General features: G+C 42.2%; 1 protein-coding gene across 1 annotated transcript in view; it reads right to left on the bottom strand.

The window, feature by feature from the left end:
* Positions 1–24,443, bottom strand: part of LOC105561741 (beta-1-syntrophin) — a 231,559-nt gene that overhangs the window by 16,348 nt on the left and 190,768 nt on the right. The window contains exons 3-4 of the mRNA XM_012011994.1: positions 23,644–23,852; positions 5,908–6,131 (exon numbers count right to left, since the gene is read on the bottom strand). Coding sequence (XP_011867384.1) covers positions 5,908–6,131; positions 23,644–23,852 — 433 coding nt within the window. The remainder of the gene's footprint in view (positions 1–5,907; positions 6,132–23,643; positions 23,853–24,443) is intronic.

Below are 24,443 nucleotides of genomic sequence, written 5' to 3' on the forward strand. Positions count from 1 at the left end.
CAATTTAATATTATGAACAGGAATAAAAAGGTAAGGACACTAATAATGTTACTTCGCAGGATCAAGATATCCATGTTTGATTTCCGCGTCTCTTATTAACGTCCACCGTTTCGCTTTTAAAATATTACGTTTCGGGATTACACGGTCCCTCCTTAAATTCCGTAAAATAAAAAGGAAGTGCTTTTCAATTCCGACGAACTAACGAAAAGCGAATATTGATTTGACGTCACAAACCAATAATATATTATATCTCTGACACAGGATCTAATCTGTATTACCATCCTATTAATTTCAGCCCGTTATTGACAAATGCTCTGCCGAGATATTTGCTCACTCGGTTATTTACCAGCCCGGCAATTCGTCATGAAAACCGAAACCAATCGTGATTAGTGCGTGCAGCATGGCCGCAATGATTGCGAAAGGACGATACGCGGAATTAATAAACGTTTCGATCGATATATTTGTTTAAACATCGGTTTAAACCGACTCATTCATCCATGAAAAATCTCATTAGCCGCATTCCAATAGGATTCTTGTGAACATTAACATTACGTCGATGTACATGGCATAATGCGACAATCATTGTTTTACCAAAAACTGGACGTTGCGACCGTTCACAACCCCGTCCCGAAATACAGCCTTGGCCAAAAATATTTCCCATTTACGTGAAACCTCAATAACTTTAAATTGTTTATTAGTAAAATTGGTATGGCTCAAATGTGATAAACACAAATTTCAAGGAATAAAGGACTACGAGCCAGGGACTACGTGACAGGGTGTTAGTGTCTAAATATTTTATTCTAATGTAAATTATTTTGCATTCAGGTTAAATAAACAATACCAGTTGACGACTTTCAGTCTTTTTATAAGGATTTATGGCGTACTTCGCTGTACTATGAGGACATTGCGACTATTTTTGCGATTTGCGTTCTATTTGCTCTTCTTCAAAAAGTATTTTCAAACGTTCAGCTAAATCCAATTCACACGTTTTTAGAATTTTTGTAGCAAAATAATATTATTCTTTAAAGTAAGCTACTTATAAGTTGGAGATTATTAAGCAACGTGCACACTTCGAGCGTCCGCAGTAAATTAAATACTTACAAGCAAAATTCGAGTTTACTACTCTGCCGTCCTAACTTAGCAGTATCTCCCAAATTGTTAATTTCTAGAAAACGTGCATTTAAGTTCTTACAACTAGGCCACCACGAAAAAAATGTGGACATACTGCAACGTGTATGAGTTCTTTTATGTTAATCTAGTGCTCTTACTGCTTTCTAGCCTTGTAGGACAACGGATATTTCGCTAAGAAACAGAGAAAGTGAGTTAACTACAATGGCCAAAAAGTGGAGGCACTGCTGTTTAGGTTAGAACGGCAGTACTGTAAAGGATTCGCGACTTGTCCTTGCGTGTTTATGATGTAATGCTTAGGTTATTTAGTTCAGCGTGCAAAGACGTAACAATACACAAAATAGTTGGTTAGAGTCAAAAGAAGTTACATTTCTAAGAATTTAGGGGGTGGCAAATATTTTTGGCTAAGGCTGTAGTTTCAGAATAAATTGAACTCGCAATGTCCGTAGATTAATGTGTGCCTAGGATGACTAATGTCCGTTATTTCTATCAATGCAGATTAGCTTTGATTTCGGTTTAACATACTTTTTCTCTTTCTCTAATTTCAGGAATTGGAAAAAGATAAAGACTTAGTTGAACAGGGATTAAAATTAGTCTGCATTAGTAGAAAAATGAATACAAGTCAAGTTAAAGTCCGCGTTAATGTATTTATTTCATCGCTTTTTAGTGAATGTTTTTTATTATACACGGAGCGAATTTTCATTTAAAATTTGCCCTGAAAATCATGTAATTGTAGGACAACGTGGCGTTTTGAACAACTTTATGAGAGCTTTTTGAAATTTTACTGTACATTTTACTATACATATACATTTTACTAGTCAAATGTATGGTAACTTTAAAAAAAACTGTCGTAATTTGTCAAAATGCCACATCGTCCCAAGGTTATATAATTTTCCGGGTAAATTAAAAAAAAAATTCTCTTCTCGTCCTAAGATCTTGTTTTGCTCACAAATTGGCCATAATGCCTATTACTTATAGATCAAGTTAAACTGTTTTCTGCAAGAGCAAAATCCCTTCCAAGAAACAGATTTCCCCGTAATTTAAAAGAAAGAAATTAAAAATAAAAATTACCCCCTAAATTAGCGACAAGCAATCGTTCTTGTTCCCTTCGAGTTCGACGCAGACTTTTACAATATAAAACGACGTATAAGAGGATGCGATCGGCGCGGAGAAGATACACAAGTGCCGTCTCGAGTGCGCCGTTGCACGGAAGTGCCATCCAATTCTTCCAATTTTCAACACTTTAGCGACACACCCAGTGCCGCTACCCTTTTACATGCAATTTCGCAAAGATACGCGCGATACATCCAAGGGTGTTCTCGATCGCGCGTACATGTCACCATGTATACAGGGTATCACGGATCAGGTATCCATCCGCTCGTATACAGGTAGAGCAAGTTAAAGTGAAAAGGAAAGTTATATGCCATTTTGTGAAATTCGCAATAGTTTTCGAGCGATAAATAAAAACATCTGGGCGAATGAACGCACGAGTAGCAGTAGGCCGGGCTCGGCGGGCAAGTTAAAGGCCTTATTTGTTTAGTCTCGTAGCAACGATGGGTGTCCGATAGCGGGAGGCGGAGCGACGCATCGGGAAAAAGTGTCCGGCCTACCGCTTTCCTCGCGCTTATTCGCTCAGACGTTTTAATTGATTACTCGATAACTATTGGGAATTTTCCAAAATGGTAAATAACTTTTCTTTCCAGTTTAACCCGCTCTACCTGTATACGAGCGGATAAACACCTTATCCGCAATACCCTGCATAATCAACATATGCAGAGCCGATGGGGGCGACAGTTTCGCCGGTCCATTCGTCGCCGGATCCTTTCAGCGTCCATTCAACGACGCGGAGCAACGCGGCGAATAATTAGACGCGCCCGTTGAAAGCTCGGATCACGTTTATGCGCGCGGTTAAACGACACATTCGTGATTAGTATCGATATAATGTCGCGTCGACGCATTGCAAAACGGATCGTCACGGGGAGACGAGAATGATTTCGCAGGCCGCGCACGTAACGAGCATCACAATGACATCGCGCGAACAGTCGGCCGGATGTATAATAGTCTTAATTAAAATGGCGGTCTAACGAACATCGCTAACTGCTGTAACGCGACGTGCCTCATTGACAATCCTCCCGACTGTACCGCCGAATACGAATGCGGGGGGCAGAGCCTACGTTGGAGCGGACGTCCTCCATATCCCCGATTCGCCCTCCCCGCGAACGTTCAGATTATGCGGGACGCGTGAAAATTAAATTAAATAATAAACAGGCGAAACAATCAATGGCGCCGTTGTTGTAGAACCTTATCAAGGTTTTCCCCATTAAGGCTCGATGTTTATTTGCGGCGAAATTCTCTTTAATAAGCACAGGACTGGACGTGGTGCGCGTTTTCAAATATTTTATATGAAATGTTATCGCAAAAGAAATTTCAAATTAAAATTTTGGCTACGATGGAAACCCCCTAAATGTACAATATACATCGCTCTTCAAAGATTTTAATTCTCGTGTTCCGCGTAACTCGCGAAAAACACGCGTGTTCCAATATTCGCGTGTACTAAGGGAACATCCCCGAATGAAGTTTCGAGATTGAAGAACCCGGAATTAAACCCCACGTCTATAGAATATTAAAACGCCACGCGGGCACGGCCTGCGCGGACCAAAACACCAATGTCGCCGCGCGGACGATCCTTCTGTTAAAATAAATTTCCGGAACGTTTTCCGGAACGTTTTCCGTCCATTAATTACGGTCACCTTCAGCCGTACGATTTGTCTTCGGCCATTAATATGAAAGACAAATTGCGCATTAGCTGCTAATTTAGCCTCGTTTGTACTCGCGCCGATTTTAAGTCAACGGATATTAAATTTTATTATCCGCGCTGATCCGAGAACGCGGTCGAAAATATTTTAAACAAAAACAATTAACTGTTCCGTATTTTATGCATATATATTAAGGGCGCAAAGAGACAGAGAGGTGGGCCAATCTAAGCAAGTAGTGTCTTTTATGAAAATGATTAAGAAAGGCAATAGGAAGCGGAAGTCCCTGGAGAGGAGGAGACGTATGTGTGTGTGTATGTGTGTACGCGATAGAGGGGAGGGGGGGGGGAGAAAAATCGCAAACCCTCGAAATATATAGTTTAAGTCGTAGATTGAAGTTTAGACTTCACTAACAATAAGTTTTAGACTAAGTTGAAAAAATGTAAAAGGTAAAGTGTAGAGATTGTAACCCTAAGGGGAACACAATAAAGAATTATTATTATTATTATTATTATTATTAAGGGCGCAAATTGACGGAGGCTGAAGCGACATTTTTCTCGCCGCGCGATAAAGTGAAAAAAAACCGAAACAAACTACAACGGGACTGTCTCTCCCGCGCCAATTTCCGGCGCCACTTTGCAGACAGGATTCTCGGGTCCATGCAGGTATGACAAGACGCTGGAAGCCCTGTATTTATAGTCGCTCACATTGTGCTCCATCGGGAGATGCTCGTCATGCGGAGCCACTTTCTCGCGCGCGATGCTGGTGAATTTTTTACACTTAATTTCCCGGCTACCTGCACGACGGCGGCCCCACGTAAAATCGACGAGACGTACGTGCTACAACGTGACGCGGTCGTGGTGCTCGTTGACGACGCGATACGTGGCTCGTTTCGCTCGTAAGCACGTTCCCGCTTTCTCGACGGTGGTCGATACCCGGGATCCGCGCGATACGTGAATCGTCGTGTTAATGACGCCGCCGGCGGATTGTTACGCGACTTTCGTTCGTAAGCGAACGAACACCGTGGCCGGGGGCGAAGACACACACGAGGTGCGAATACTGAGACGAGTGTTAAGATGTTCTACATAGAAACCGCGAGACTGAAATCGTCGCAAACATTACGATAAGCGTCGTTATTGGTATTTCCCAAACAGTTTCCCAAATTAGTTTCACCGTGTATCATGCATCCAGTTGATTAAATTATCGCTATGATCTTCTTCGATTGTACACACTGAACAACTTTCATGCTAAACTATTATAACAGGTGATATCGAGACCGTCTGTTATAGTAAAAGTGTATTTTTTACATTTTACGTTAGCTATAAAATTATATTTCGTAGATAAAATTGTAGTCTTGCGTAATAATCAGCTTTCGATTTAACTCTCGTGTAAACGATCGCTTATACTTGACGAAAATTATTTTATAAAGATACACGCCCTCTTATACAATAAAATTATACAAGGCATTTAAAAAATAAATGTAATAAATAATATTGAAACCCAATTTAACAAAATTAAAATTTGTAGAGGAAAGTCTCCTATTATGGAGCGAAATCGGTTTAGTGGAAAATTCATTGTTAGATTGCGTAATCATTGCGAAAAAAAGATTTGTGATGGAACTTGGGCGTTGAAAACCTGTTATCTCATGTTAGAAACTTATCTCATAATAGAGGACTCTCCTCTATATTTAAAGAATTAAATCTGAAAAGTATCCACCCTAAAAATAAAAATCTAATTACAAAATAATTTTCGTTAAATGTAAGCAATTGTTCACACAAGAGTTGAAAAATTAATTCTGCAAAGGCACGAATTTATACATTTCCGTTACTAATAAATATAATTGTTGCATTCATTGTTTATGTAATTTGACGTACTTTCTTGCAGGGCATACAAGCTGCTGTTGACAGCTCATTTCGTTTAGTTTTAAATATAGGAAATCGTGAAAAACTCGGCTCTTTTTCCGTTTGCCGAGAGAATTGGAGAAATAAGAGTTTGTTTAAGATTGTAAATACAGTTGAGGGCTCACCGTGTTGCGATGAGAGGGCAGGTAATGCTCGGCGAAGCCCAAGCTTCTGGACTCCAAGGCGCGCACTCGTACAATCTAAGTTCCCGGCCTGAAACTGCGCCGAAGACACTACGCCATCCGCCGGTGCATCCAGCAGCAAGACCGAATCCACTTCCGGCCCCTCGCGAAGTGCTTGCGCTACTTCCGGCCCCGTCTTCGCTGCTCTCGCTACTGGCTCGTCCATTCTGCAAGCGCACGCAACATATTTACGTTATTTACGATATCAACGTATTCAATTTGCGAGGAAAACTTTGAGTTCCAAGAAATTAAACGTGTTGCGGATTTTATAATTATGAAAAATAAATGTATAATTGAGTGGTCTAGAATTTCAGATTCGAAAGTCCAGCAATTAAGGCTCTCCAAGATTTTAGAATTTGGAAGACCTTAAGTTAGACGCTGATTCGCAGATCTCTATTAATTAATAACTCAAAATTTCACGTAGTTATTTGCGAAATGATATATTATAGAACTGTTTAGTTCGGTTTAACGAGCTCTAATTGAACGGAGCACCTTATACCGGATGCCACGTATAAAAAAGTAATAAGGTGAATAATTAGAAAAAAACAATTTTCGCGTTGCTTTTCTTTACAAAAAGTAAGATTGCAATTATAACAGTCTATATATAGTTATATAATATTTATGATATGATTATATGTGAAAAATGTTTTTCCCGGGTTATCAAACGTGCGTGATGAATTACTGATTGATTGTGACGATACTTTGAGAAACGATGAAATAATAAGAAGAATTGAAGACCGAACGAAATCAATATTACAGAAAAAACGACGCAGTCGAGCTCTTTGTTCTATCTACGCGGCATGATGTCAGGTGGAGCGAGACATTCGGCTACGTTATTGTACAATTGACGTTTATCGTGTTCGTACCGTGCATGAAAAAAAAGTACGATATTCTTCCACTTTTAGATGGTGACATTTGTAAATGAAAAAGAAGCAGAAGAAATCTATGATTGAAATTTTCTCTCATAGATATATTGCGCTAATAATAAAAGAAGAAAAACGAGATCCCGCGCGGTTGAATGTGTATAACAAAAAGTATTGTAGCTTCGAAGTGTGCCAATCGCTTCGAGTCGAATCGAATCGAATGACTGAAGATTCGATTCGATTCGTTTTCGAATCAAACAGATTCGATTTCAAATCATCAACTCGGTCACTTTTCTCCTCTAACAAATGTAATAACTTTTGTAATAGAACAATAAAATCATGTTTAAAACGAACAATGTAAGTGCACAAACAGTCAAGCTTGTAATTTTACTTTCGAATCAACATTTCATCAAATCAACAATTCGAATATGAACAGATTCGATTTTAAATCGACTCGGTCACTTTTCACCTCTAACAAATGTATTAATTTTTGTAATAGAACAATAAAATAATTTTGGAAATAAACAATGTAAGTGCAAAAACGGTCAAGTTTATAATTTAATTTTCGAATCAACAATTCGGACATAAACAGATTCGATTCGATTTGATTCGACAACATAAAAGGATGATTCGCACACTCTAAATATTGTAATGTTATAAATGCCATATTAAAAAATGTCTCTCGATCGATATCGTGGAATCGTGGCACCAATTTTTTCCCAATCCAACAAACTACTCTACATATTTTCCAAGTTTCATTGAAATCAAAACTTGCCAGTTTGTCTCTTGTTAGGATCGCAATCGCGTTGAAGTCGCAGAAGAGCAACCTAAGAAGGGCACATTAATCTTAAACGACTTCCTGCCTCTTTTCTCTTGGTGAAGGTAGGATCAAACTTCGTCCCCGGCCTCCTTAAAGCTCCGGAAAAGTTGGCGTAAGTAGCGGCATAAGGAGATACATCCCACGTACAAGGGACCGGAAGTTCTGACGAAGTCGCTCTCAGCCGACGAACGACATCCGATCGGAAAGTTTATCCGGCAGATTAAAAAACTCTACGTGGCAACCGTTGAACTAGTTCGCTGTATTTTATATGGAAACGAAAATGTTGCGCACGAAGCGGTTGTCTTTAGCATCTTGATATTTTTGCTTTTGGCTTCCAGTGACTTCCGGTTACGAATTATAAATACCGGCGGGTCAAACAAGCGGAGCTAAAGTCGCACAGTCCCGTGGACGCTCTCGGACACTCGGGAATGTTAAAGATTATGAAATCGACAGAATCGACAATCCCGAGAATTTTAAAGGGTCTAAAAATGCAAAACACTAAAGTTTAAAGAATTCAATGTCCCAGAATCTCGGAATCGGAGAAGCATGGCTTGGTCCTTTTTCTTTCGATCCGTTTCAATGCTCCGCAGACATCACAATCGTCGTTGGCGTCTTATCGGTGTGCGCCGCGACGCCGATTTTCTTCCGTGTCGCGGCAACCGTGAAATCGAGCGAAAAGAGCGGAGAAGGGAGACGTCGCGCAATCTACGACGAGGGTACCAATGTGGAATCAGGCGAAAAGAGAGAAATATTAAACGGCCGAGAGCGAATACCAAACGCCACGGGAGAAGGGAGAAAGGTCGATCGAATAGGTCGGAAAAGTTCGGAAGGCGCGAACGAGTCGGGAGAAGAGTTATCAAGCGGGAGGGAACGGGCGTCACTTCGTCCTTTCTCGTTCCGTCTCCGCTAGAACGCCCTCGATTTGCATCGTCGACGATTCCGTTAGAGATAATAAGGAGCCGCCCATGAGAAATTATTGGCGAGCAAAAATAAATGCCTCTTGTTCGGAATAAAGACGGATATTGAATTAAACGTAAAAGCATTTCGAGCCTTGGACATTCCGGCTAGAGTCTTTCACTTTTTCACTTTTTAAATCCCCCTATTCTCATTGCGATATACATGTACATTTTATTACGTACGTTTGCATGAGCGAATGTGAACGCCTGAGAGAGAATATATTCGAGCTAGAATTTAATTATTTTAAAAACGGAGAGAGCCATTGAATTGGTAGAGCAAAGTCCCCTGTTTTCAGATGAGCTTCTAATATGAGATAGCAGGATTTTTGCTAAATTAATAGGCGTCGTGAATTTATTGCCCTTGGAGTGAAATTTGTTTACTGGAAGATTCATCGTTGGATCGTTCTGAATAAAGATTTGTGATGAATTTTCATGCTGAAAACCTGCTATCTCATATTAGAAGCCTGTCTCGTAACAGATGACTTTTCTCTATTAAATTTAGTATCACTATTTTTTAAATTGCAGCTTCGTAAAGCGAAACAATAATCAAACTTGGAAAGGGGGACGAAAGGGCGTAGCTCCGAGGAAAATAAATCCGTTGTAACCGAGCTGAATACTCACTGCAGAGTATAAATCGAACGGCTTTGATTTGCGTCCGGTCGGGCTCCTAAAAGAAGCGATAACACGTGATGTACGAGTTTTTGCATCCTTCCTATGTTTTCACATAGCGGATATCTCGCCCGGGCGGCGAGAGAGAACGAGAGAGAGTGAGAGAGAAATTTCCGCTCGTATCTTCCCACATTCTTTCCATCCACATATCGACAAACCCAACGGGCGACATCTGACCTGTATCGCGCGTATTCCAGATCTGAAAGTTTGCTCCATTTTACATTTTTCATTTTTCTCGTCAACTCTTTTTTTATCGCTGCACTTTTTGCCGAACGACTACCTCGCGGTCCGCCGTGGCACCGTTTCCCGGAGTAGATGTACGGTAATTTCCACCTTTGTGCTCGATATTTTCAGAACCGGTTATCGAACGCCATACTTCTGTTTACGATATAAGTGTAATCGCGGCGATATTTTCACGGGCATTAATCCCAGCTGTACATTCATCGGGAAGCCAAGGCTTAAAACAAGATTAAACGCGGAATATCTCTATCCACTCGCGGCTATAGCGCGAGAGCTCAGCGCGAGATGGAAGAGATCTCGCGATCGTGCCCTAAATCATCTCGGCTAATTTCGCCTAATCTTTACGCCGGTAGTAAAATAATAATTCCCCGTAAGCGCAGGCGTAGGTGGCAAATTAATAACGGAGTGTAAACAATTTCGAGAGGGGGAGGGGGAGGAAGGTTTCACGTGGAAAGAGCCCGCGCACACGAACACGCGGCAGTTACATTTCTGGTTGTAGTAACAGTGAAGGATAACGAGAAGATTTTAATCCATTCTGTTGTTCGCTTCTAACTTCGCTCCGAATTTTCGTGAACATTGCAAAAATTCACAATAGCAAACTCTAATTCTACGTACACAGACTGGTCCTGAAATAGTTGGCCACAATCGAGGATTGGTTTGGATTCGTCATAAGGATTAAAAAAGTTCCCATACACGTTAGTCCGAAATCGCATCCTTCAGGAGTTGCGACTCGTTTCATTATCAGTTTCGAAGAATAAATACTTTTAAAGTTTCGATCGCACTTAAATTACTATGTCCTTTTTAATTAATGTGTTCAATAAGTAGCTTAATTGAGTGATCTGTTGTCACGATTGAAATCCAATATGATTCTTTGGGCACGGAAGGGGGGGGGGGAGAAAGATACAATACTTCAAAATTCAAAACACAACAATCTCGAAATACGCCAGGAACCTTTGAGCGCGTGAGATTAAATGCAAGCGTGTTTTCGTTAACTGTGGACATTTTTAACTTCTGCAAATAAAAATTAAGTTTTTTACTTCCATGGCCTTCCATTTTTTAAATCAAGTATCAATAATTAAATGAGTCGTAGCGCCTGTGGCTTCGGACTAACGTTTATGGGAACATTTTTCACTTTTACGACGAACTCAATCCAATTCCTGATTGTGACCAACTATTTCAGGACCAACCTGTACATTGCTGTTATTATCCAAAGAAATGGACAAAGATTCTGCAATAACATCCTGTTACGCACTGAAATTGGTTTAAGGTCGGGACCCTTGAATGCCAGTACTGCGAGCATTATTTGAACATACATAACATATTAAACACATAAATTAGTGTACCTGGAATGAGACGCTCTCGCGATGCAATGCGGATTTGAGTTCCTAGTAATATATCGTGAGAATTTCAGGAGCATAACATTGCGGTTTTAACCAGAGGACGCGCCTGAGTGCTCTTTCGCATATAGCGATTCTAATTGCCAATAATTCTGCTAACAAATTAACCGCTTATTAGGCTCGTATAATTTCTTACCCTCCAATCTAATCCTCCGGTTAGAATTTAATTTTTTTACGATGATTTTACGATTTTGCTTTATGGCGTTTTATAAAAATACGGCAAGTCATAAAAGTTTCATCGGGGAAACTTTAAGACTCCTTAATTCTGGGAGAAACGGACAAGATATCGTATTAAAAAAAAAACTACTTCTTTCATTCAGTTGATCTACTCAGAAATATGCGTAGATATGATTTACGCGTGCATTTCAATTGCATCAGTAAAAAAGATACAAATTTCTACGTAACTTAATAATGTGCGGTGTCGCAACGGAAAACGCTCGCAGTGACACATTTCTCCCCGCTTTCGTCCGCCACGACGAGAAACGCGGGAAAGAAATGTAGCCCACTCGAGAGCACGGAAAATAATGGAGCCGTAAACATGCTTAAATGAGACAGACAACAAAACTCAAGCGTGTTCAAACTCAAATTGCGCGCGAACTGCGAGCGGAGGAAGGCGGCCAGGAAGCGGAGGAATGGCGGAGGGTACGGTTGTCGGGGGTGGCGCATTCGTAAATGTTGCGATCCCCTGAAAATCGGCTTAAAATGTGTTACCGGGACAAGTACGATTTTCCTCCCCCTCCCTGAAACGTCGCTGTTGTACGAATTGCGCATTTACTCTCGCGGAGAAACCGCCATTGAAATTTCTCGACTTTGAAACTTCGAGCGGATCTCACGCGCTTCATCTCGATGGCTGTCGCAAATCAAGAAGAAATCGCACTTTCAGATCTTTTCACGTCAAGTACACTTGGATCAAGCATACTTATTCGTGAATCACAGGTATGTTTCGTCAGCAAGACGATCAACAAATAAAAAGATTTCTTCGAGGGGTAAACCGCTGAGGGCATTGTGGTGTACAGATACACACCACAATGTGTACACTTTAATAACAGATATTAACATTCACAGCCGTTCGCTCTTAAAGCGCGTACGCGCGCTTTATAAAAATAACTATAGCGAATAAATTTGTAAAATTTAAAATATGAAAAAATAAAATAAGATAACATAAGATAACGAGATAAAGTAATGCCCACTAATGCCCAGAGTGGGCATTACTTTATCTTATTAACTAATCTTATCTTATTTTATCTTTATAATGCCACAGCAAGGCCTAATGCCCAAACTAATGTCCAAAAAATGCCTAGTAATGCCCAGTAATGGCGCAAATCCGTACACCACAATGCCCCCAGCGGTATCCTCCTCGGGTTTATTATTCAGATAACGACGTTTCCACCATCCGGATTGCGGTGCTTATCACGTTAGAGCTAGATACCTATTTGTATTAATAAAAAGTATAAGAGGATGTTTCACGATACGATTTGCCACGTAAGAAAATCGATCACCGGTGCCGACACCTAAATCCTGCCCACCCCCGCCCTCCCACCCCGCGATACAGATATTAACATTTACAGCTGCTCGCTCTTAAAGCGCGTACGCGCGCTTTATACAAATAACTATAGCGAATAAAAATCAAAACGTAACGAGAGATAAAACGAACGCGCCCGCAGTCTCGCCGCGGTGCGAGCTGCGGAGAACATCAGCTTTTACCGTACGTATTGCTCGTAGTTATAACCATTATCCCGCTATGACGCGATCATCCTGTATATCCGCCGTTACATCCTTGTGACGCCGACCCTAATGGAAAGCACATTAGGAGGTATATCTCTCACCTCGTACGAGGAGGGTGAACGCGAGGGCCGGGGGAGGCTGGCGTTAGCCGGCTCGGCAACGCTTCCGCGCAAGCGAGTGGAAACGTTACGATATCGTTCTTAAAGTCGCCTGTCCGCGTATTTACGGTTCCGCCGGAATAGACCCCGGAGATATCCCTTAAAGGGGAACTTACGATTGAGCAAATAGAAAGGCGAATGGAGCCCAGTTCGCGCCCGGCGCAAAAATGATCGCGACGCTAGCTTATTATCCTCCCGTGGCCGGTTTACCTCGTCCTTCGGCTGAAATCTCGGTGTAACGAAGGGCCTGAATCAAAACCTACTTTGGCAACAAGAAATTGCGTTCCTTCGAACATGTCGCGCGCGTGCAATTGAAAAAATGCACAGCGATGTTTTCGAGGTATTAAATGTTTGTGTTAAATTAAGAAAGGTTAAAGTTAAAAAGCTCCCCAGCGGCTGGAATAGTGAGAATGTTATATAAAATAAAAAGGAATTAGATCAGAACACGTACAGATTAAATTAAAATAGATTGGTTCGCGCTAAGGCAGTCAGGACGGAAAAACCTGAGGGTGGAAGCTGCAATAGAAACGCTTTAAGAAAAAAAATTAATTATGGAGGCAGACTAATTGAATCGATTTCAGCGAGACGCACTATTCCGTCATCGGAAAGGAAATCTTAATTGACGATCGCCTAATAACGTGACTGCTGTTGTTTACGCAAATTCACGCATAATTGCTGAAAGTATTAGGACTGGTGGACCCCGAAGGCTCCACCGCCAGGGCATAACCGACAAATTAATTTTCCCCGGCAATTCAATTACGGCTTAATTGGGTACGACGGAAATGAGACCGCATTAAAATTGCAAGCGTCCAGACGGAGCCGGAGATTTTCTCTGGATTTTACCTCATTCGCTTTCCCGACTCGAATGACCGACGAATTTGATTTTCGAATGCGTCGCCGACGTGTTTTCCACCAAATTTGAAATGCCCCGGAATAACTTGTCCCCCTCATCCACTTCTCGTGTAAACAATTGAGGACAGATTTACTTTCCGCTCGAATGTCGTACGCATATATTTCAATACTAATAAATATCGATACTAATACGACGGAATATTGAGCTGCCTAAATTACTTTTGCTCCGATGCATCGACATTTCGCCTTGAAACTCGGTAGAGACCTTACGATATCACGTATCTATTGTACACACAAACGCAAAAGTGCCAATACCACATCCCCTGCCAACCCTGCGCCATCGTGTAGATACACTTGCGCGGGTATTGACACACGTACGCACATGCACACTGCCACTGGCAAACGAACACGTACACGATCGTCTCTTGATCCGTCGTTCCAGCCGCAGTTTGCTTAGCATTGCTGATGCACTATCCACTTCCGCGCAGAGAGTGAGATGGACATCACTATAGAAGAGTGGAATACAGAGAGAGAGGAAGAGAGAGAGAGAGGAGGAGGAGGTGAGGAAGGTCAGAGGAAGGTCCGAGAGAAGATTATGGATGGAGAACGTCGGTGTCTGTGTTTGAGGACCGATAGTGGCTCGCGTTCTAATTAATAACGAGCCCCTCGATGCAGTCCGCGGTTTTGCAGGGTGCACCGTATGTGAAAGAGCTTTCAGGAATCGAGTAATCGAAGGGCGAAGAGTCATCGCTCCGCCCCAGGAGGGGCGCGGCGAGGCGGGTTCGCAAACTGAAAATTCCACTGATTTGTGAAACAGAATTTGTTGGATTTAATTTATACGCGAAACCCGAGAGGAGTAAAAATATTTTGCAGTTACTTGAAACACGGCACGATAACATCGCTCTCAATTGCTGCAAAATTTATCAACTTTAAATGGCCATTTTCAGCATCGATGCATTATTCCAGATTCTGAATTGTAGTCTACGTTAAATAACAAAGATGGTTTCAAGTCCCTACAATAATCTGTTCTGTATAAATTCCACATCGTTAATTTTATTTAATACACAAGACAGGGAAAATAAGACGAAATATCAAGTATATTATCGCGACAAAAGACGTTGATACTTTTATTAATCTCGATTTTCACGTTGCGCAACAATATAAAGTGCACTTTGATTTTTAGATACATATTAATTACCGTTAATTCGGTATTTTCGTTCGGAGTTAAATTTAATTTGATTAATGCGCCGAATTATTCTAACTAAATCACTATCGAAACTGATCCCGGCGAGCACGTCCTGTACGTGTGTACGCGCACACAGATTCACGGGTATTTGAGCACGTAGACTCTCCCGTGCCTTTTTCGATCGTGAGAAACATGAGGATTGAGGGAAAGGAACGGCTGGCGGAGGGTTGAGAGGGTTAAAATAGCGGTTACCGGCGAGCTTCCCCGAGAAAGGCACGCCGAATAAATACCGGCGGCCGGACGGAGCCCCACCGATTGGCGGACTTGAACGATCGGGAAAAGCCCGGGCCGCGTGGAGCACCCTTTACCCCATTCTCACCTCGACGATGCTGATTCTGCATTCCTCCCGCTAAGTCCTATTCTTCTTGACCCCCGAAACTATTTCCGGTTAGTCGGGACGGAGGACCTTCCCCGGCAAGCGGTGGAGAGGGATGAAGGGGAATCGACAGGGGGTAAGTTTATTGTCGCTCTTTACAATGCTATTATCTCGCGCTCGGAGGTGGGAAACGCAGAGATCTTAAATACGCGTTATGCACGCCGCGTGAATTATCGGGCCGGTAAATTATAACGATAGCGAGATTGTAATTTATCGGCGAGGAGCCGCGATAAATCATTATGCAGATCCGTCGCGAGCGTCATGAGAAGCAAACGCTGCGCGAAATTGTCAACGTGGAGCGGCTCGGCACTTCTCTGAGGATTTATCAGGAATTTTCTCCGTGGATTTTCTCCGCCAGGTCCGCCGCGATTTCCGAGAATAACGAACGGCAGGCCTCGATATCTCTCGCCGTTCCACCGCGCACGCGGCGGAGCTTTTATTTATCCGCGGACACTTAATTTTACATTTTGACTACGAATGGAAAGGTATTACAAAGCAACGCTTTATTATCCGGGGGTTAATTGAGAGGCGCATTAAGTTTTACCCAATTACATTAACTCCGGTCTAGTGAAAAAATATGCAAAGCCGCGCGTGTAGTCTCTCTCTATGCTCGGATTAATTAAAATATACTTAAATGGCGTACCGTTAATTTTCAACGGCTAATTTAATGCCCGCTCGGCCTCAGATTTAATCCAACGCCAACACACTCGCCAGGAATGCGCGAACAAATTGCTTTCAAGCTCGCCGCCATATTCATGTTCCATAGAGGGACCCGACAATAACAAAAATTATAACGGGAGCGCGCAATAACAAAAGCGACGCGGACAATAATAATAATGAATTATGCGCGAGGGGGAATTAAAATGAAACCAAGGAAAGAATTGGGCAAGAATTATAAAATTATCTGCCACAATTATCTGCCGTCCGCGGACAGTTTTACAAATAATTATCGTCCGCGTAACAAAATTATCCCGTAAAACTTGCCGCGACGTCTGTTATCAATATTTATGCTAAATTAATGTCGTTGTTATCATTGTTTGCACTCGACCTATTGAAAGCCGTTTAATTTCGATAAAAATGCGACAGTTAAATATGCCTCTGTCAATGTGCCGAACGCAGGGCGGCGTAAGAACTGAGTAAACAGAAATTGCAGTATGATTGGGAACGAATTTATGTCCCGGGTGGGGCCGCGCGAAATAAAGCGATCGTTCCCGGCGTCTGTTCGATTTTCATGGAAATTATAATGGCTCGTCGCTGTTCCTCCGAAAGTGCCGTACACCGAAATTCCATGAAAATTCGTTTATCGCGAGCGGGCAGACACGACACGACAAAATTAATCGACGCCATCGACGCACTTTGATGTGGAATTTTAACGCTTTTTGCGCTCGATGTATTCCCGCTATTTGTTCCCCTCCAGTCGACCCCCTTTTTTTTCCGCGCGCGCGGACGATTGTGAAATCGTAAAAAGGAAGTCGTTACAAAATGACAAACTAATTACACCGTTCGACGACGGTTTTGTTCTTCGCTCGCGATCGGCCTGTCCTTCGGATATTTAATCGCGATTTTGGACGTGACATTAATATTTCCTCATTACGTGCGCTACGTTTAAAATATTTCAACCGAAATATCTTTTTCAAGCAGCAGTTAATGAAGAGATACATACGTAAAGGACTGACCGCCGGTTGTTCCAATCTTTCGCTAAGTTCACTAATACGTAATCGGTATGCGCGAGTGACTTGCGTAATTATTTCTAGAAAGTAAACGTGATATCATTTTCACTGGCACTTTGGATAAAACATAGTTTGACTTTTCTATGACTTTTCAAGAACTCTCGATAATAATTAAATCATATATGCCTTTGTCTTTCATTCAAAGATGGACATATAATTGGACTATTATTAACTATTATCTATTATCATACGCCTCGGTGGTCGAATTGGTGAGACGCCCGCCTAGAGTTTAGGGAGGTCCAGGTCCAAACCCTGGCTGAGGTAAGATTTTTCGTAATAAATTTTCTGTATTATTAAAGATGCCAAGGTACGGCCAAGAAAACGCTGACGATATAATTGAACTATTGGTTAGTTTACCAAGAGGTTGGAAGAACCGGCCCCGAGTGCAGCTAAATCAGGGTCAAGATTGGGCTAGGCTGAATTTGTAAGCTCGATTCCACGTTGAAAAATGGGTCCGTAAGTCTCATATCTTCGTGTTGCAATTTCAATTCCGCCTTATCTCCGCCGGACTCGGCGTCGGTCCCCGACGCCGTGAATCACGGATTCGGAGAAGCGCGCGGTCCACGTCACCGCCCGGTGCCAATCGAGATCGGGATCCGAATGTATCTCCCGCGAGATTGACACTTTATTGCGGTCGTATATACGAGATTAGGGGAGGACGGCATTCCACCATTCACCTATGCTCGGACTTTGGCGGCGTCGTCGATTCAATATGTGAACTTGTTGGATTTATCGGATTGCCCTTACCCTCCAGCCTCAGCCGCCGTGACTCGTATTTGCGTCACGCTTCTTCTACAAATCGCCGACCTGGGCAAGACGTCGCATTCTGTTTCCCCCCGACAAAGAAGCCGCTCGCGACAGTGCACTTACACCGGCGCACGCCAATCGATTCCAATGTTTCTCAAATCGTACAATAGGACGGAACCTCCTCGCTTTGGCATCGAGACGTGTGTCCGAGGAACCGGTGTCCAAGGCGAACGATAGCGCGTGCGAAAGCGTAAGTGGACGTGCGATATTGTTAAAACGCGCCGATACAAAGAGGTACAATTGAAATTAGAGTCACAGCCCGACAGCCAGACGAAACGGCTGTCATTTCGAATCAAGACTGTCCCTTAGGTACATCATTGTCTCTATTGTAACGAGTTCTCCACTTACAAAATTGTACTGCTTCTCGATGTCTTTTACGGCCTCGATGCTGGTTCTCTCGTTCTCCAAGCTGATGGAGATAAACGACTTTACTTATCCGTTTGCTCGACTTATCATTTCAATTTCGTTAATATACCCGGGCAGAACATCATTTCGCTAGAAAGTCAAGATGACATCATTTTCGTTGACACCTTTAATTTCATTTGGTGCTAAACATTACCACAAATTGGAATGTGAAAAAATTTAGGAATGTGGCCTATAGGCCACGCATTTGCGGTCAGTCTGTCTCATTAATATTATTATCTCCATTATTTTTTCCGATAAAATCTTCAGTATGATTTTTAGGAAATATAACATTTTTTAATGAGAAATTAATACTAAAGCAACCAGTTTGTATAAATATTCATTGTTATGTTTGGCGCAATTTGTTGATATCATTACTTTTGTAGAGAAGAGACTTTTGTAGAGGGGAGATACTTTTGCAGAGAAAATATTATCTACATTATTTTTTCCGATAAAATCTTTAGTTTGATTTTTTAGTGAATTACTTTTATAGAGAAGATACTTTTGTAGAGACGATATTTTTGTAGAAAAGATTTTTGTAGAGATTTTAATTTCGTTAATATACCCGAGCAGAACAGCAAGATGGCATCATTTTCGCAGAGACTTTTAATGACACATAATTTCACTCTTCTATGACTTTTCCATATCTTGACTTTTCAATAACTCTCGCCGAGAGAACGCAAATCGTTTCGTGGATGCGAGACGATTAAAATCTCGCAGATATTATTATATTTTACGAATTCGTGAAAATATTTGATTTTTGTTATTCCGATCCTGATCAAATATTTGCGAAAATATTTGATTTTCGAAGTACTGGCATCCTGATTTTCCATTCACAAGATACAAAACAAAAGAATATAAATGTAACAAAATATTGAATCGCGCCTTGTCATACAAATCATATCCTTATTACAATTGCATCAGTTTTGCGAAGAAGAACATTTTGTATCTATTACTATTCTTTATTATTTAAGTCTTAACAAGAGTGTCGGAAATAATCTAACAGTAAGTTGAAATTATCGCGAGCCACGTCAACCCGCATCTCTACGCGGAGGGAAATTTCTCTTAAAATTTATCCTGAAAATCATGTAATCGTGGAACAACGTGGCAGTAGTAAAATATATACTCAAGCATAATTACCAGTAAAATGCATGGTCAAATTTCAAAAAACTCATAAAGTTACTCAAAATGCCACGTTATCCCACGATTACACGATTTTCAGGGTACATTTTAAGGGGTTACAACACTCTAGAGTCCCCCAAAAAAGCCATTTTTCGGTGATTGTTTTCAGGAATATAATAAACGCAAAGAAAAATCTGTTTATTCCTATTTATTCTCTATACGTTGTAGTGCAAACAATTTTTTTATGAATTTTTCCTCAACAAAACAATAGGAATAAACAGATTTTCATTTACGTTTATTATATTCCTGAAAAAAATAACCGAAAATTGGCTTTTTTGTGGGCTTTAGAGTGTTGTAACTTGTAACCGCTTAAGAGAAAATTCCCTCCGTGTACATTTCAAAATTACAATATAATCAATTTTCTGTCATTACGACTTTTCGACAGTCATTACGTTGTCACTTTGACTTCATCGTAACCTCTTGTTCCGCTTGAGTAATAAACCATGATTAAGCTGGTTTAACCTGGATTCCCTCGCGGAAAATTACGATATTTCTCGACCACCCGATTCTGAAGTTGCCGGCTTGTTCCTCGTCGAAGAACGCGAGATCATTTTCATTTAATTGTTGCTGAAATGGCTCAAAGCGGAGGCGAAACGTTCAATTTATAATTATGTATCCTGTATTGGTTACTAAGGGTCGATATAATTTACGATTGTCAACCGACGCATCGTCAATCGCGTTAAATGCTGAAAAGCCCCCCGTTTTACTTCCCGCTAATTGAAATTGTTCTTTAGCCGAAGCAACAATTGAGCCCCGGAAAAACTGACGTTTGAAATACCTTCGAAGCGGCGCTGTATCAATTAATTTTATCGAACCGGCAACTGCCTGAAACTTAAGGGCGATTATACCGGGGAACAATGGAGCAACAATTAGTCATTCCATTTGTCAATTTGCGGAAATTTTCGACGCTGTCTCTGCATTCGCGCGGGTATAAATTATTAACTTGACGGTAAAATATTGTTTCCGAAAAAAAAACAAGTATAAAAGCGTGGACCCGAAACGTTTCGGTATAATACGTAGCGACTATACAGTCCAACAGGTAGGGATAACTACTATAATCGGCTAACATGGCCGGCCAGCGAGAATCGAAACCGTCGGCAGTGGAACTGGCCGGAAATCGATTACATCCAACAGTAAATAAAATAAATCGACGATTTAAGCGGGCGTAACGGCACACTGCGGACGACATTAAATAGGATGACAGAATGTAGCGCAGGCACGGGGCGCCGCACAGGGCGCGCCGGAGCGCTGCGCGTCGCGCGCAGTTTTTCACGGCGGTTTCGAGTATTTTTCACGGGCGCTTTCGTTTCAGTTATGAAAACGCCCCGGCGTGATCGGCGCGTTTACCGCCGTTCGTTTTAGCCGGCTCGATGCTGTTCATAAAACGCAATATCCGGCTTTACGAGGTGCTCGGCGCGAACGGCCGCGCTTCTAAATAATGATACAACTCGTTCGGCCAGTTGATCATGGCGCCGCGGCCACGTGCCGCGCCCGGGAAAATCCATAAGCGTCGGCTACGCTTTGCCGGATTACCGACGGCGACACTTAAATATCCCATCGAATCGCTAATTAAATGACGCGCGTCGATCACCGGGTCACGGATCGCCGATCGATAAATTCCAATTCCGGGGCGCGCGGCGCGCTAATGAATACGCCGCGCAGGCGGGCATTTCGTTTCGCATCAGATTCGAGCGATAGCGCGCAATTTAATACAAATATCGGAGAGATATGGGGTAGCGATATTTATTTTACGAAGCGCCATGGGAACGCGCGTGGTGAATTGTTGATACATAAGGCTTTCGAGTGGATGGCAATGAAACGCCTCCAGCGCAATAATTTCTTTTCAAAGAAATTATTTGAACGCCCACGCAGAACGAATTTCGGATCGCCGAAACAAGGATCTTGCAACCGCAGCAACCATTTTCTAGGCACGAAAAAATAACTGAGATATATAAATAAACGGTCGATACCGCAAAGTCGCATGTTTCGATCAATTGTGAACAACGGAAATGGAATTTCTATCTGAATTGTTGGCGAACCCTGGGAAGAAAGTCTCTCCGTCGCGTCCATCCGTCATAACCGAGGGGGAAACCGCTGAGGGCATTGTGGTGTACAGATTTGCGGTATTACTGGGCATTACTAGGCATTACTAGGCATTACTAGGCACTTTTTGGGCATTAGTTTGGGCATTAGGCCTTGCTGGGGTATTATAAAGATAAAATAAGATAAAACAAGATAAAATAAGATAATAAGATAAAGTAATGCCCACTGGGCATTAGTGGGCATCGGTGGGCATTGGTGTACAACATTTTGGTCAGCGGTTTCCAGGGGAAAATGCCCAGTAATGCCCAGCGATACTGGGCATTTTGGGCATTAGTGTAAGCATTGGGCCTTGCTAGGCATTATAAAGATAAAATAAGATAATAAGATAAAGTAATATCCACTGGACATTAGTGGGCATTGGTGTGGAAAATTTTGCTCAGCGGTTTCCAGGGGAAAAATGCCCAGTAATGCCCAGCGATACTGGGCCTTTCTTGGGCATTAGTTTGAGCATTAGGCTTTGCTGGGCATTATAAAGATAAAATAAGATAAAACAAGATAAATAAGATAAAATAAAGACGAATAATTCTTACCTTTAATTAAAATTGCCATATTAAATAAGCGAGCAATAACAACGATTAGATAAATAATAGAATTTCATTTAAACAGAGCTCAACGGCTTAGTCATTGCGAATGTCATCGCGAATAGAAAAAGATCAACCGTATTCACTGTTTATCAGCTAAATGAAACGCTACGAGAAACATCCGGGAAACTATTATGCGCGCATTCAAATTTAAACTAAGCCAATCACGTCTAACGTCAAACGGTCTAATTACGCCGAATAATTGATTGCAATTAATCTTTTATTTCCTTTCGCCGTCGATTGTACATCCATTGCCGAAATCGCGCGAACCACATCGAGCGGAAATCCGTTCTATCCACAGTTTCCAATTAAATATCGCCACTAGGGATATCCAAGGTGCGACAGTTGATCTTTCCATCTCCGCCCCGGCCTAGCCATCCAACTCCGCAGACGTGTCACTTGCAGAGATCGCGCGGCAGGTAAACGCGGCAGCGGCGAGACCGGAGCATCGACGTCGCGCTATCGATCTACCGATCGTGTAACCGGCAGGAATCGATAACTAATACGCGGAGCCCGCCACCGGATGTTGCCTTGTTGATAAAGGACCGCCCTGCTAGCGCCGGCGGCATCAAGGACGCCGCAGGAGGGCCGTAGGGCACGTGGCTACCGGCACATAATTGATTGGCATTAGCGCGCCTGATTGCCAGTCGCCCACCTCTGAAATCGTCCCACGGGTTGCTTAAATACTGGGCCCGCGTCTCTCCGTGCCGAGCGCCACGTATTTGACCAGTTGCGACAGTAATCAGGCAATATGGTGCGCGCGCGACGAAGGAAGGTCAATTGGCGAAGGCTCCGGTTCGGGCTCGTTGACTGTTTTCCTACAACGTTGAATAATTCCACATACCATAGTATATCGTGGACAAACAAAGCGGATCAACGTTCATCTCGTACGGTCTCCCGCCCGCGTATACAGACAAAATTAAATAGAATGTAATAGAATTTTTAAAAAATCATCGATTTCCCGAGAATGTTATAAAACTCAAAATGAGAATCAGTATGGAAACGGTGTGTCTCCCTCTCTCTCGCTGCAAAAATAATCGATATTTTCGGTCACGCTCATGCGGGCGCTTCTTATCAGGGGCCGCGTCAACCCTTTGTTCAAACGTGAAAAGATTCACCCTCGACCTGCGCGAGCCTATGGAGTGCGAGAGGCTGAGATCAATTCCAAGCGCGAGGTAAAAAAATCTATGGCCGCATTTCTCTCGTCTCTTGCTGGGAAAACAGTTTCACTCGTTGGAAATGAAACAAGTCGAGACCAGAGGCAGTTATCAAGCTTCGTTTCGTATAAGAAATAGCGTTTCAGTAATAGATTATAGATTGAAAACTTATAATTGTTGTTCTAACATTCGGCTTCCGTCAGTAAGTATGTAATTTCCCCTCGTTGCGGCGCGACAAGGAATAAACACTTTGAAGGTGAATCAACTACTATCAAAAGCGAGAAGTTGCCCCGCCGAGCTTCAATAGCATCACGTGTAGAATATTCTTGGATAAATTGTTGTAAGACAGTATGTTAGGAAGTTGCCCCGTGTGTTGAGCATACTTCTTCTCCAGGTGAATGTTCGGGGAACTTACCTGAAGACAGTGCCTCCTCGCCAGCCAGCCTATGTGCTGAAGCTGCTGCGGATCCGGAAGTGCCGAGGCCAGTCGTAATGCTTTCAAGGTGAGGGCTGCCAACGCCGAGTGCAAAGCATTGAACCAGACATTCGCCTCCGTGTTGTCAGCGGCTCTCAACCAGCATTCGTGGACGCCGTCGGGCGAGTGCAGTTCTAGGATGCGTCCCTCTGCAACGGGGAAAAAAAGAATGAAAAGGATAACGTGATATTCCGTGAAATGGTAAAAATTGTTACACGCGTATACGATAACTGTCGTTTCACTTTTTACGGACGTAGGGTGAATTTTGTCCCTTTTTTTTCAAAATTTTCGTGACAAAACAACACAGGCGAACCTGAAAGGGACTCGCTCTTCATGAATTAGCGTAGTCTGTTAAGAATGAACTCCGAAAGAATTCCTCTCGTGCCCGGGAGAGAGCTCGGAATTGGTGACGTAAACGCGAATTCTTTTTTCAACCCTTGAAAATACTTCTAGAACAGAAGTGGTCGAAGAATTTATTTCACAATTCGGGAATTCGAAAAGAATTCTTTTTCGAGTCTCTCTCTCTGTGCGCAATAATGACTGCAATGAAAATACAGAGATTTTGCTCGTACAATTTTACACCACACCGTTTTATTTTCGCTGAAAAAGCTATCGATTGAAAATAATTCGAAATTAATGTTCATACACCATCTCTCTCTCTCTCTCTCTCTCGCGGCGCAATTAATTATTTTCTTTAATTTAATTAATTTACTTGTAATTATCATATTCATTACGAACTT

Source organism: Vollenhovia emeryi, unplaced genomic scaffold (genome assembly GCF_000949405.1).
Source record: "Vollenhovia emeryi isolate VEMERY1.0 unplaced genomic scaffold, V.emery_V1.0 DF939202.1, whole genome shotgun sequence".
Lineage (NCBI taxonomy): Eukaryota > Metazoa > Arthropoda > Insecta > Hymenoptera > Formicidae > Vollenhovia > Vollenhovia emeryi.